At 42.1% G+C, this 12,076-nt stretch overlaps 1 protein-coding gene across 1 annotated transcript in view; it reads right to left on the bottom strand.

Moving 5' to 3' along the window:
• The window catches only part of LOC308293212 (protein NLRC3-like), a gene marked incomplete at both ends in the record, with an annotated part of 39,214 nt that overhangs the window by 8,747 nt on the left and 18,391 nt on the right, over positions 1-12,076 (bottom strand). The window contains 3 exons of the mRNA XM_080735648.1: positions 5,976-6,138; positions 7,929-9,781; positions 10,372-10,441. Of these exons, the coding sequence (XP_080591774.1) occupies positions 5,976-6,138; positions 7,929-9,781; positions 10,372-10,441 (2,086 nt within the window). The remainder of the gene's footprint in view (positions 1-5,975; positions 6,139-7,928; positions 9,782-10,371; positions 10,442-12,076) is intronic.

The raw sequence follows: 12,076 nt of genomic DNA, 5'->3' as shown, positions 1-12,076 counted from the left end.
GATGTTGACACATCTATCAGGAGAGGCATCTTTTATCAACTCCCTCAGGTTGTTGGTGGCTTTCTGGATCTCCCATGGACTGCTCTTTGTCTGTTCCAATAGGCTTCCCAACAGATTCCGGGTTGACTCCACAGAGAGGCCATGAAGGAAGCGGACAAAGAGGTCCAAGTGGACATTTTTACTCCCCATGGATTTATTCATAGCAGCTTTTGGGAAGTCAGAGAGGGAATATACAGGATCTCCCAGGAATGTCTCCAGGACCTTCATGTTCCTCCCTGTTAAATCTGATGAGAAAACAACACACACACACACACACACACACACACACACACACACACACACACACACACACACACACACACACACACACACACACACACACACACACACACACACACACACACACACACACACACACACACACACACACACACACACACACACACACACACACACACACACACACAAACACACACACACACACACACACACACACAAAGTAGGTCAAAGGTCAAGTTTATTAAGTATTGACAGTTCAGGTGATTAAATATCTGAAAACTCAAATTTACACAAATCCAAAATACACTTATGGAAACATATGGAATCTATGACAAGGTTCTGGGGGTCCCTGCTTCGTCTCTCTCTCAACTAAGGGTTCCTTGGCCTGAAAATGTTGAAGATCCTTGCAATAGTTTATGAAATGTTAAAGAGGCGGTGCCATAGTTTTCTACTTTTTCTGGTTTTCATGTGACTAGGAGGTTGACAGTACTTCATTAGACCCCCTGGTGTGGTTGTTATGAGCAATTATGTATTCCCTTTGTATTTGGGTTTCTTCCTGGAGGAAGAAACCTTGGGGGTAAAAAGTGCCAATCCAAAAAGAGCGATAAACTAACGCAATATAATCGAACCCACCCACGCACCTCCCCTCTTCATCATTTCATTATATTAGTACAACCTTTGTGGGCAGAGAAACGCCAGGTTGCTCTATGCTCTGTGCCCAGATGCTGCTGACAGCTATCAAACATTTCACACTTTACCAGTTGACACTGACAAATGAGATCAATGGTTGAATTGTGTTTATAAAGACAGGGTGAATCCCTCAGCCCTCTCCCCCTTCGTGTGTGTAGTTTTTTCGCAGATCACTGCTTCACTATCTTAACCCAACACAAGTAAACTTGGGATTTGCTAAATGGAACATATTGAAGCCAGGCGCTGTTCCAACAATCTATCCTGGTGACACAGAAAGCAGCACCTCAGGAATGTTACTGGTGAGTTAAAATGTCTACCAACCCAAATAAAAGTAATGATCGCAAATTCGCAAACATGAATTTGTGATTTTGGTTTGACTCAAGTCTCACCGTCCACTGTAGGTGTGGGATTTGGTTTGTATCTAGAACGTAAAGATCCCTGCACCTAAACCTCTTGTGGAAAATGTAAAGGCAACCTACAGATGTCTATTGTTCTGACGGTCTGAAAAAATGCTTAGATGGCTTGTAACAACCTTTTAAACTGGGTTGATTTTGACAGCATGCAGTGAATTAAATGGGTGCCTTCATGTTAAACGCCTGTGCACGTTACCGCGACAAGGAGCTTATCTGCACGCAATACTTATCAGCTATGGACATGAAGTACTCCTAGGTGAAAATAAATATAATTTAGAATGATGGAGATGGCTCCAATGAGTGTACAAAATGAGAGCACAGTTTTTAAAGCCTATATCCCATAGGCTACAAGTTGTAGGTGTTGATTGAGTGCCATATTAAACCTTGTTCTTAAACCTTTTCATGTAAACTAAAACCAAATTAAAATGTAGAGCTGTAAGGAAAAGGGGGGAAAAAAATGTAGCCAGATTAATCAATTTATGCATTTGAAAATAGCAGATCTACAATCAAGTCACTTGAGCTTGTAGATCTGCTATTTTCAAATAGCCAATCTGTATATAGGTTTCAACTGGTTACACTGACTTTGACAGTAAACAAATTTTGCTGTGGACCCTTTGGAACTCCCTCAAGGACCCCTGGGGGTCCCCAGACCCCAGATTGACAATCACTGTTCTAGAGCATTTAGTAAACAACTGGGAAGAGCCATAGACCATATTCACACCGCGGCCATCTTGGATCACATGACTTCCTGGAGTAGCAGCCTGCATTACAAACCATTGTGAACAATGGAGCGATGGTCCCAAAATACGAGTTCTGTTCTGTTCCCACAACGTGTTGTATACTTCCAGTATGTTAACGAGGTTAAACAGACAGCCAAACTCGGTTTTCACGAGCCAGGAAGCGAGCGCCTTGCTCCTTTTAATAATTACAATCTTCAGAGTTACAGGTGAAAATTGTGTAAAACTGTAGCAAACAGAAAAACAAAGACAAAGAAATGTCTTAGCTATCATCAAAATATCACTATATGAATTTAAACTGGCAAATAAGTGCTAATATGAAATACAAACACAGCTACATGTAATGAAATGCTAGTCTCTGAAAAGTAGCCGATCTAAAAGTTTCCATTAACATCATATTTCTTAACAAACATGAATTATCTACATGAATTTGCTCATAAACAAACCAAAATAGTGTACAGAAAGTGAATCATGTTAAAACTTACAGCCATTGCTTTCGACGGTGCATAAAGATTTAAGATACAGAAAACACTGCCATCATGTGCTTGTCAGCTTGTTGTATAATGGGGTTACACCCCGCCATTCCGAAACACCGCTATTCCGAACGTTGACTTCTAACCCTAACCCTACCCCTACCCCTAACCCTAACCCTAACCCTTACCCTAACCCTAACTAACCCTAACCCTACCCCTAACCCTAAACCTAACCCTAACCCTAACCCTAACCCTAAACCTAACCCTAACCCTGCTTCGGAATAGCGGTGTTTCGGAATGGCGGACTGTTGCCGTATAATGGAGTCTACTGAGTTACTGAGCTTCTTCTTCCCAGCATGCACTGCTAAACCACTACTGACATGTCAGAATAAGAGTCTGCTAACCTTAGCATTTCAAAATAAAAGCAACTCATTGGATTACTACAAAATAAACACACAAGCAATGTAAACTTAAGTTTCTAACATGAACATAAAGCATGAACTCAAACTGAGGGCAGAATAAGTTCTATTCAACCAATTTCTTTTTACCAAATTGACAAATAGGCAGATGACAACATCAACATCCCCAAAATGATTAAATAGAAGGGTATATCCACAATATTCATGGTAGTTAGGTTGCAGTGTTACTCTGTACAAAGACTTGCTACAGTATGCAGACTAGTGCTTGCTCTGCCATCATATAGTTAATATTACTGTATCGTGATTTTTGCATATTAATCAGAAACAATCTAACAACAAATAGTTAATTTGATAGTGGAGCAAGCACTGCACAGAATATAGCAAGTCTTTTTACACAGTAAGGTTGCAACCTAACTACCATGAATATTGTGGATGTACCCTTCTATTTAATCCTTTTGGGGATGTTGGTGTTGTCATCTGCCCATTTGTCAATTTGGTCAAAAGAAATTGGTTGAATAGAACTCATATTTTGGGACCATCGCTCCATTGTTCACAATGGTTTGTAATGCAGGCTGCTACTCCAGGAAGTCATGTGATCCAAGATGGCCGCGGTGTGAATATGGTCTATGGGCAGTACTTTCATGAGGAGGAGGGATTAGGAAAGGTGGGTGGTCTTGTTGTAGGAGGTGGAGGGACTGGTTCAGGTGGGTGGTGCTAAGGTGACAACCTGGTACACTTGTGGGTGGTGGGTGGTGCTAAGGTGAAAACCTGGTATACTTGTGAACTGGTGGGTGCGGCTTCATAAAAAACTAATTTTAACACATTTTGTACACTTTTTTGAAAAAAAAAAAAAAACATCCTCCAAGTATAATCATAATACCTGATGGGGGGGGGGGGGGTGTCACACCACTGCATCTTTAACGTGTGATATTGACACAGACAGATACTCACATCTGGTAATGAGTTGAGAATTAAGACAATCTTCTCCTCCGTGTTTCACTCTGTAGGAAGTAGAACAACAATGCATCAATGTCTCAGTGTCTAACACAACGTCTCCACTAGCTGACACTACAGTGTTTCTCCTATCATTATCTAGCTGACACTACAGTGTTTCTCCTATCATTATCTTGGTCCTGCAGCCCATCCAGACATACAGTACTCACTGCTGCCCAGTTTGGATCTCATCTCCTCCTCAGACTCCACCTTAACCTCTAGAGAACTCCACTCTCCTTTTATCCCTTCTTGATGCAACTTTACTATGCAGATATATCTTGGATAGGCTTTGTCATGTTATTTCTCAACCACAAGTACTAGTTTCTTTGAGGCACCAAACAATTCTCTCTGCAGTCTAGTTAAGTTATTATTTACACTTTGCAGGGTGTAAATAATGGCAGGGACACATTTCCACATTCTCTGACTCTGGTCCATAGTGTTAGAAGGTGTTATCCTTAACGCTATGTCACCGATGAGCCCTTGCACTCACAGCCACGGTAGCCCAGACTGCTTAGCCTCTCATATGTGTCTTTTAAAAAAAAAGACTTTAGCTACTCACAAAAACGGATCTGATGTGAAAGCCTACTTTCCTTAGTGAGTTAAGGAGAACTCCTTCTAACGCCAAGGACCAGAGCTCAAGCACAAGAGATGGACATATTGATTTACTAACTGTAACATTGCAGTAATGATTACTAACAATTAGGCTTTTATTGTGAAGGCAAATGTTTCTGAACGTCTCACATCCTGCAAGTTTCCGCAAGTGGGAATAGCCAATCTGCAAAATCACACCTTGCATGCTTGCAGATCACCTTATAACATGTCGTACGACAAAGTCTAAAGGCCTGTCCATACTGTCACCGACTGAGTTGGGAAAGCTGCAAAAAGTTTGGTGGTCGGAGACAGCATGGACAGCCCTTTAGTCAGGCTTTACTTTGGAGATAATAAGCTACGAGTTTGTTTTCGTGGCATTTTATCAAATTACAACACGTTTACCTTATGTTATGTTTAACCAAACACGTTTGGAGTGGACCACGGTCCACGGCGCTTGGAGTGGACCATGTTTCAAACACCACAGTGCGCTAATCACACGTTAAAAGGAATGGGCGCTAACTCGTTATTATCGAGTTAACTTTGACAGCCCTACTAAATACAGTAATATGTACACATCTATTTGTGACTTTGTGTCAGAGTGAATACTCTGTTCAGAGACACATGAGGGAAACACTGCACATTCAGTGCACTAACATGGACACAGCTCAAGTCTACTCACTTGCAGTTCTCCAGGACTGGAACATTCACCATGTTGGAGCTCAGGTCCAGCTCTCTTAGGGAGGGATGAGAGCTTACAGCTGAGACCAGAAGTTCACAGCTTCTCTCTGACAAGTTGCAGTGAGCCAGTCTGAATGAAGAATGAAACACCAGATTGACTGATTGATAATCATATTTATACTGGGAATCCCCACCCTGACAAGCACTTGGAACAATGCCTCGCAGTGAGCTTGTAGATCAGCTATTTCAGAATGTTTGCCTCTTCCTTCCAGAATATTTGACAATTTGGTCAATTTGGTTTTAAAGTCAATAAATTGTAACTTTATAAATGTGCAGATACCCTGTATACACTTATACTGTATGTTGCACAAAGCTAGCCCAAAAATAGTTTTGGGGTCACACGTTGAAAACAGCAAATCTACAAGCTCACATGAGCTTTGTGTCCTCGACGCGTTGTGAGCTTGTAGATCAGTTATTTTTTTATGCACAATCCCGTTGTATGACGAAGTAGCCTATACGTTAAAGGGATATTACACTTTCAAACATGTTTGGGGTCATTTTAACGTCTATTCAGGCACATGGCTTACCATGATATCAAGCTTATTAATACATTCTCATATTATATTCACATAATACAGTACATAATAAAACAGAAGTGATCAAAATAAATCAGGTAAATGTATCTTACCGTAGAATCTCCAGCCTACAGTGCAGACTCTTCAGTCCTTCACAGAGCAGCTCCACTAGTCCTGAGTCGTTCAGGTTGTTTTCACTGAGGTCCAATTCTCTCAAATGGGAAGGATTAGAGCTGAGAGCTGAAGCCACAACTTCAACCTCTGTCTGTCTGAGGTCACAGCCAACAAGTCTGTAAATGCAAATTAAATAAGAGATTATCATAACAAATTATACATAGTTCACTGTCATGGGAGGTAAATAAAATATCTCCTATCTAGTTATCCAGACATAAACAGTATTTAGCGGAGCGGAGTGTGGAATAGACGACACCACTTGACAGCACAGAATGAGTGATAGATAGCAGATTTGATATCAAAGATTTCACCCAACAGTTAAAGGTGTGAAATGAAGACTGATCTACATTGCATATTTACTGACTAAACTGTGTAAAAGCTTTATAAACAACCTGCTAGAGACCAGCATTCAGTCTCTCTATTTCTCATCCGTCTCCTCACATCACAAAGCTTGCTGTTGTTTACATGACATCGCATCAGGAACTCGCTTTCCAAATAAAGCAGATCTACAAGCTGTCAAGGTGTTGCGATGCAAAGCATTGTAAGCTTATAGATCTGATGCCTTTGAACTTGTACTACAGAGTGCTTTCACCACAGTGAAGCTGGTTTAACGTTGGATATTCCGCTTGTCTTTTATGGTGTTAAACAGGAAACAATGCAAATGATGAACACATGAAGGCACATTTGATTTGGTCATCATCTGATGAAGCTGAGATGCACAAATCACGGCTTTACACAGCCTGTCATGAATCAGACGTGGCTCTTTATTTAGAAGCAAACCTATAGTAAAGAATATAGCAGAAATGTAAAGAGCTGAGTGAAAGAGACCCATTGAAAATAATAACGATATGGTCCTTTTTGAGCGGTGCTAACCACTCCTACTTTTGGCTTTGTATGTCTGTCTGTCTGTCCGTCCGTCCGGACAGACTCATAAAAGGCACCAATCTCTTCACTCTGGGTGTGATTTTTATTTTAGGTTCCACTACTGAGTGTCAGTGGGTTCAAACCACTGGTCTGGTGGGTTCAACCAGCAGGGATTTTAGACTCTTAGTTTAGTTAGTGTGGTTGCTATAGCAACACACTATTGTATCCACTCAGAGAATGTTTTCCCAGCAAAGTGAAGCTGTGTTTTGTAAACTTTCTGAGTAATGTTATCCAGGTTGGACGACTGAACAACAGAAAGGTGAAGCTTTTGGTCATGCTTCACTTGACATCACAGTATCTAATATAAATGACATCACAGTATCTAATATAAATGACATCTTTGTATCTAATATAAATGACATCACAGTATCTAATATAAATGACAACACAGTGTCTAATATAAATGACATCACAGTATCTAATATAAATGACATCACAGTATCTAATATAAATGACAACACAGTGTCTAATATAAATGACATCACACTATCTAATATAAATGACATCACATTATCTAATATAAATGACATCACAGTATCTAATATAAATGACATCACACTATCTAATATAAATGACATCACAGTATCTAATATAAATTACATCACACTATCTAATATAAATGACATCACACTATCTAATATAAATGACATCACAGCATCTAATATAAATGACATCACAGTATCTAATATAAATTACATCACAGTATCTAATATAAATGACGTCACAGTATCTAATATAAATGCTTAGACGGAATTAATTTCTCAGCGGATTCCTCGTGACTCGTGTCACGGTAACCACACATCCTTCCAGTTTTTTCCCTGCTTTATTGTGGAATTTGCACGTACACAAAATACCACCAGTCACTATTACACAGACATTATTATTGGAACTTGTGTGTCAACCATAGTGTCTAATTATAGTGTTATTATTAACTGTAATGGCAGATTGACTCTAGGATGTTTCTATTCACATGACTACTAACCGAGCCTTTCTGCAGTTCCTCACAGCTGGGATCAGTCTCCGTCGCCCCTCCCGTGAGGTGTTGTATTTGTCCAGGTCAAATTCATCCAGAGCATCCTCTGACATCTGCAGCATGAAGGCCAGAGCTGAACACTGGGATGGAGACAGTTTTGTCTTTGATCTGTCCCCTGACTCCAGGTACTGTTGGATCTCCTGAAGTACTGAGTGGTCGTTCATCTCCATCAAACAGTGGAAGATGTTGATCATTCTCTCAGGAGAGTGATCTTCAGTGGTCATCTTCTTCAGGTTGTTAATGACTCTCTGGATGGTCTCTGGACTGCACTTTGTTTGACTCAGTAGGCCTCCTAACAGACTCTGGTTGGACTCCAGTAAGAGGCCATGAAGGAAGCGGACAAAGAGGTCCAGGTGGCCATTATTACTCTTCTGGGATGTTACCATGACTCTGTACAGGAAGTCTTCCAGGGTAATTTCCTCTCCTTCTCCCCTTTCTCCTCCTCCTCCTCCTCCCCTTCCTCCCCCTCTTTCTTTTTCTTCTTCTCTCAGGAACATCTCCAGTACCTTCATGTTCTTCTGTGTGAAACAGTGCAACAGGTAGACTGCAGCCAGAAACTCCTGGATGCTCAGATGAACAAAGCTGTAGACCTTTCTCTCAGATTGAACAGTCTCTTCTTTGAAGATCTCTGTGCAAACTCCTGAGTAGAGCGAGGCTTCTTTCACATCAAGGTCACACTCTTCCAGGTCTTCTTGGTAGAACATGACAATGCCTTTCTCCAGATGTTCAAACGCCAGCCTGCCCAGCTTCAGAAGATCCTCCCTGTCCTTCTCCATGAGCTCAACATACTTCTTCTCCTTTGTCTGGACAAACGGGAAGTGGTTGTACATCTTAGTCATGGCCTTGAGCATCTTGTTTGCCTTCTTTTTCTTTTCTTCATTCTTTGCCTCGTGTGTCTCGTCATACTTCAGATTCTTTCGCTTTGTCTGGACCATCAGGAAGTGGCTGTACATCGCAGTCTGGGTCGTGGGCAGCTGTTCTGTCTCGTCTGTCTTCAACATTTCCTCCAGAACGGTAGCTGTGATCGAACAGAAGACTGGGATGTGACACATAATGTGGAGGCTCCTTGATGTCTTCATGTGTGAGATGATTTTGCTGGCCAGCTTCGCATCACTGAATCTCTTCCTGAAGAACTCCTCCTTCTGGGGGTCTGTGAACCCTCGTACTTCAGTCTCCATGTCAACACAATCAGGAGGGATCTGATTGGCTGCTGCAGGTCTGGTAGTTATCCAGAGGAGGGCTGAGGGGAGCAGATTCCCCTCGATGAGGTTTGTCAATAGTAAGTCCACTGATGATGTCACTGTGACATCAAAAACAATGTCATTCTCTTGGAAGACATGAGAACCAATGCGAATGTTGTCGAATTTCAGCGGAAACCTGCTTTCATCCAGACCATCAAAGATGAAGCCAACCTTCCAGACAGCAAGCTGCTCTGCTGTGACCTTCTTTAATTCTGGGTGGAAACGATGGATCAGTGAGAGAAGACTGTGCTGCTCATCTCTGACCAAGTTCAGCTCCCGGAATGAGAAGGGAACCAGGAGAATGACATCTTGATTTTCCAAACCCCTTGCCCAGTCCAGAGTGAACTTACGCACAGAGAATGTTTTTCCAATGCCAGCGATGCCCTTGGTCAGAACTCTTCTGATGGGTTTGTCTCTGCCAAGGAGGAGGGGCTTAAAGATGTCACAGCATTTGATTGGTTGGTCATGGAGGGTCTTCTTCTTGGAAGCGTTCTCAAGCTGCCAGACCTCATGTTGGGTATTAACCCCTTCACTCTCTCCCGCTGAGATGTAGAGCTCTGTGTAGATGCTGCTGAGGGAGGGCACTTCAGTGACGTATGTCACACGATCAAGACGGTTCAAACCCACCTTATAAACCTTTAGAACCTCCTGCGGACTGACACCTGCTATGAGAAGACAATGAAGACATTTTAAACATTCAGTTGAATTTATAACTTTACATCCTCACAGTATGCACATTATAATTTATCTACTTAAACCCCAGCTTCCGTATTCTGGGGGAAACTTTGACAGAAAATAGCAGATCTGCAAGCTTACAAGCTGATCTGTAAACTTGTAGATCTGCTATTTTTAGCGAAGTTATTTCATGTTGAGTGAAAACAGAAAATACACTAGTATAGAGCCCCGAGGGTCTCCACTAAACAACATAAGCGGTTTAAGTGGTTAATAAAACTAAGAAAAACAGGCAAAAGAAACAACATCGGATCACTGGTTTTCATACAGAGTTGATACATGTTTAGCGTCATTATTTAAACATGGATACTGATGACACATTGTGGACATTTAGTCTGACAATGTCTTCTGTCAATTCAAACATTTCAGTTATTAACTGTGTTAATTAATGTACCACTGCTGGTGTGACTGGGTTTCTTCAGTCCAGGTGTGGTTCTGGATCCCTTGGACGCCTGCTCTGTCACAACACAACCACTCCTCTCCCTCTCTCTGTGGAGACATTAAGACATATTACTGTATAATAGTATTTAATATGTAATTATAATATAATATGACATGACATATATCATCATTGATATGCATTCACTCTGCATTGTGTTGATGTACAATACTAATCTCCTCTCAGTCATGGAACTATTGTATATTCATAAATCTTAAATAATAAATTACAAAGATATAATTTGTCCATTTGTCAATTGTTTTGACTGGTTAAGCCATATCCATTTCTGTCCTTACTGACAGGTAAGCCATCTATTTGACAACACCTCTGTCTTCTGTCAAATGACTGCATATGTCATGTGCACAATTTTAGTAAAACACACTTATATTTGTAATCATTTCTTTGTGGATTCATTCTTTTTGTTTTTCCAGTGAAAGTTCTCAGAGATCAGAGATCTCTCTCAGCGCCACCCTTTGGGAGAGGCCAAACAGGCCCTGCATGGAGCATGGAGCGCCAGGTCTCCGGCGCCGCCCCCCCCCCCCCCCCCCCCCAAGCGAAGAATGTGTGGGATAGTGTCCGACCGCTAGACTTTTTTTTTAAACGATACGATACCGATACAAGAGAGGGGGCCCATCACCGATACCGATACGATACCGATATACATTTTTTTTGTTTTTTTTCTTTGTTTTTTTTTTAGGGGGGGCCCTTTTTTTGGGGGGGGGGGGGGGGGGGGGGGCTTTTTTAGGGGGGGCCCCCTCGCGGGGGTTAATCCGTCCCTGTTTTCAGGGGGGTGCCCCTTTTTTTTTGGGGGGGGGGAGCTTTTTTAGGGGGGGGGGGGGGGGCCCTAAAAAATCCGGCCCTGGGCTCCCTCGTTAATCCGGCCCTGGGCTCCCTCGTAAATCCGGCCCTGGGCTCGGCTGACAAACACAGTACAACGTCAATTCACCATACAGTAACGGAGGAGGGAAGCGCACTTATGATCTCCAGTCTATGGATTATACACAGCAATTGGGGAAGGAACACGGAAGAACCATAGACTTTATGACTCTTTAACACATAACCACAGACGTTATGACTCTTTAGCGGCGAGGCACTAGGGGTCGACGGAACGTTAGAGTATTAGCTTGTTTGGTAGCTAGCAGAACCATAGCATGGACGTTGAGTGACAGACAAATCCCACCCGACATTGAATCACTGCATCGGAATCCACACTGAACTGAACGGCTAGTTTATTATGCCATATGCCACCTCACTGCATTTGGTGCATAATCATGCAGGGCTGCAGCGCATCTTTGATGCAGTACCACAGTTCATTGATCGATTACACGTCTCTAAAAAGAGTCATAAGACGGCTGAATGGGCTGATGGACTGAAAGTTTGAAGGCTCATTGCTTATATGTGGCATGTGGCAGGGCGCGCTCTGCTGGACAATGCTGGTCATTACATCATTCAGAGCCCTCATACACTGTTCAATGCGCTAGGCTTAGTTTTTATTATATCGGCGGGACATTTCACCGATACCGATATAAACCGATATGCCCAAATAAGGTCATATCGGCGGCCGATATATCGGTTACCGATAATCGGTCGGTCGCTATAATGGATATTACACATAACACTTTCCCCTGTCAGAACCATCAGAACATCGCCACAAGTTACAGACAGCAAAGGTAATCACCAGATGA

Source organism: Nannobrachium achirus (genome assembly GCF_963921795.1).
Source record: "Nannobrachium achirus genome assembly, chromosome: 10".
Classification (NCBI taxonomy): Eukaryota; Metazoa; Chordata; class Actinopteri; order Myctophiformes; family Myctophidae; genus Nannobrachium; species Nannobrachium achirus.
The sequence above is the reverse complement of the archived record's forward strand: the minus strand, read 5'-3'. Positions and strand labels throughout refer to the sequence as shown.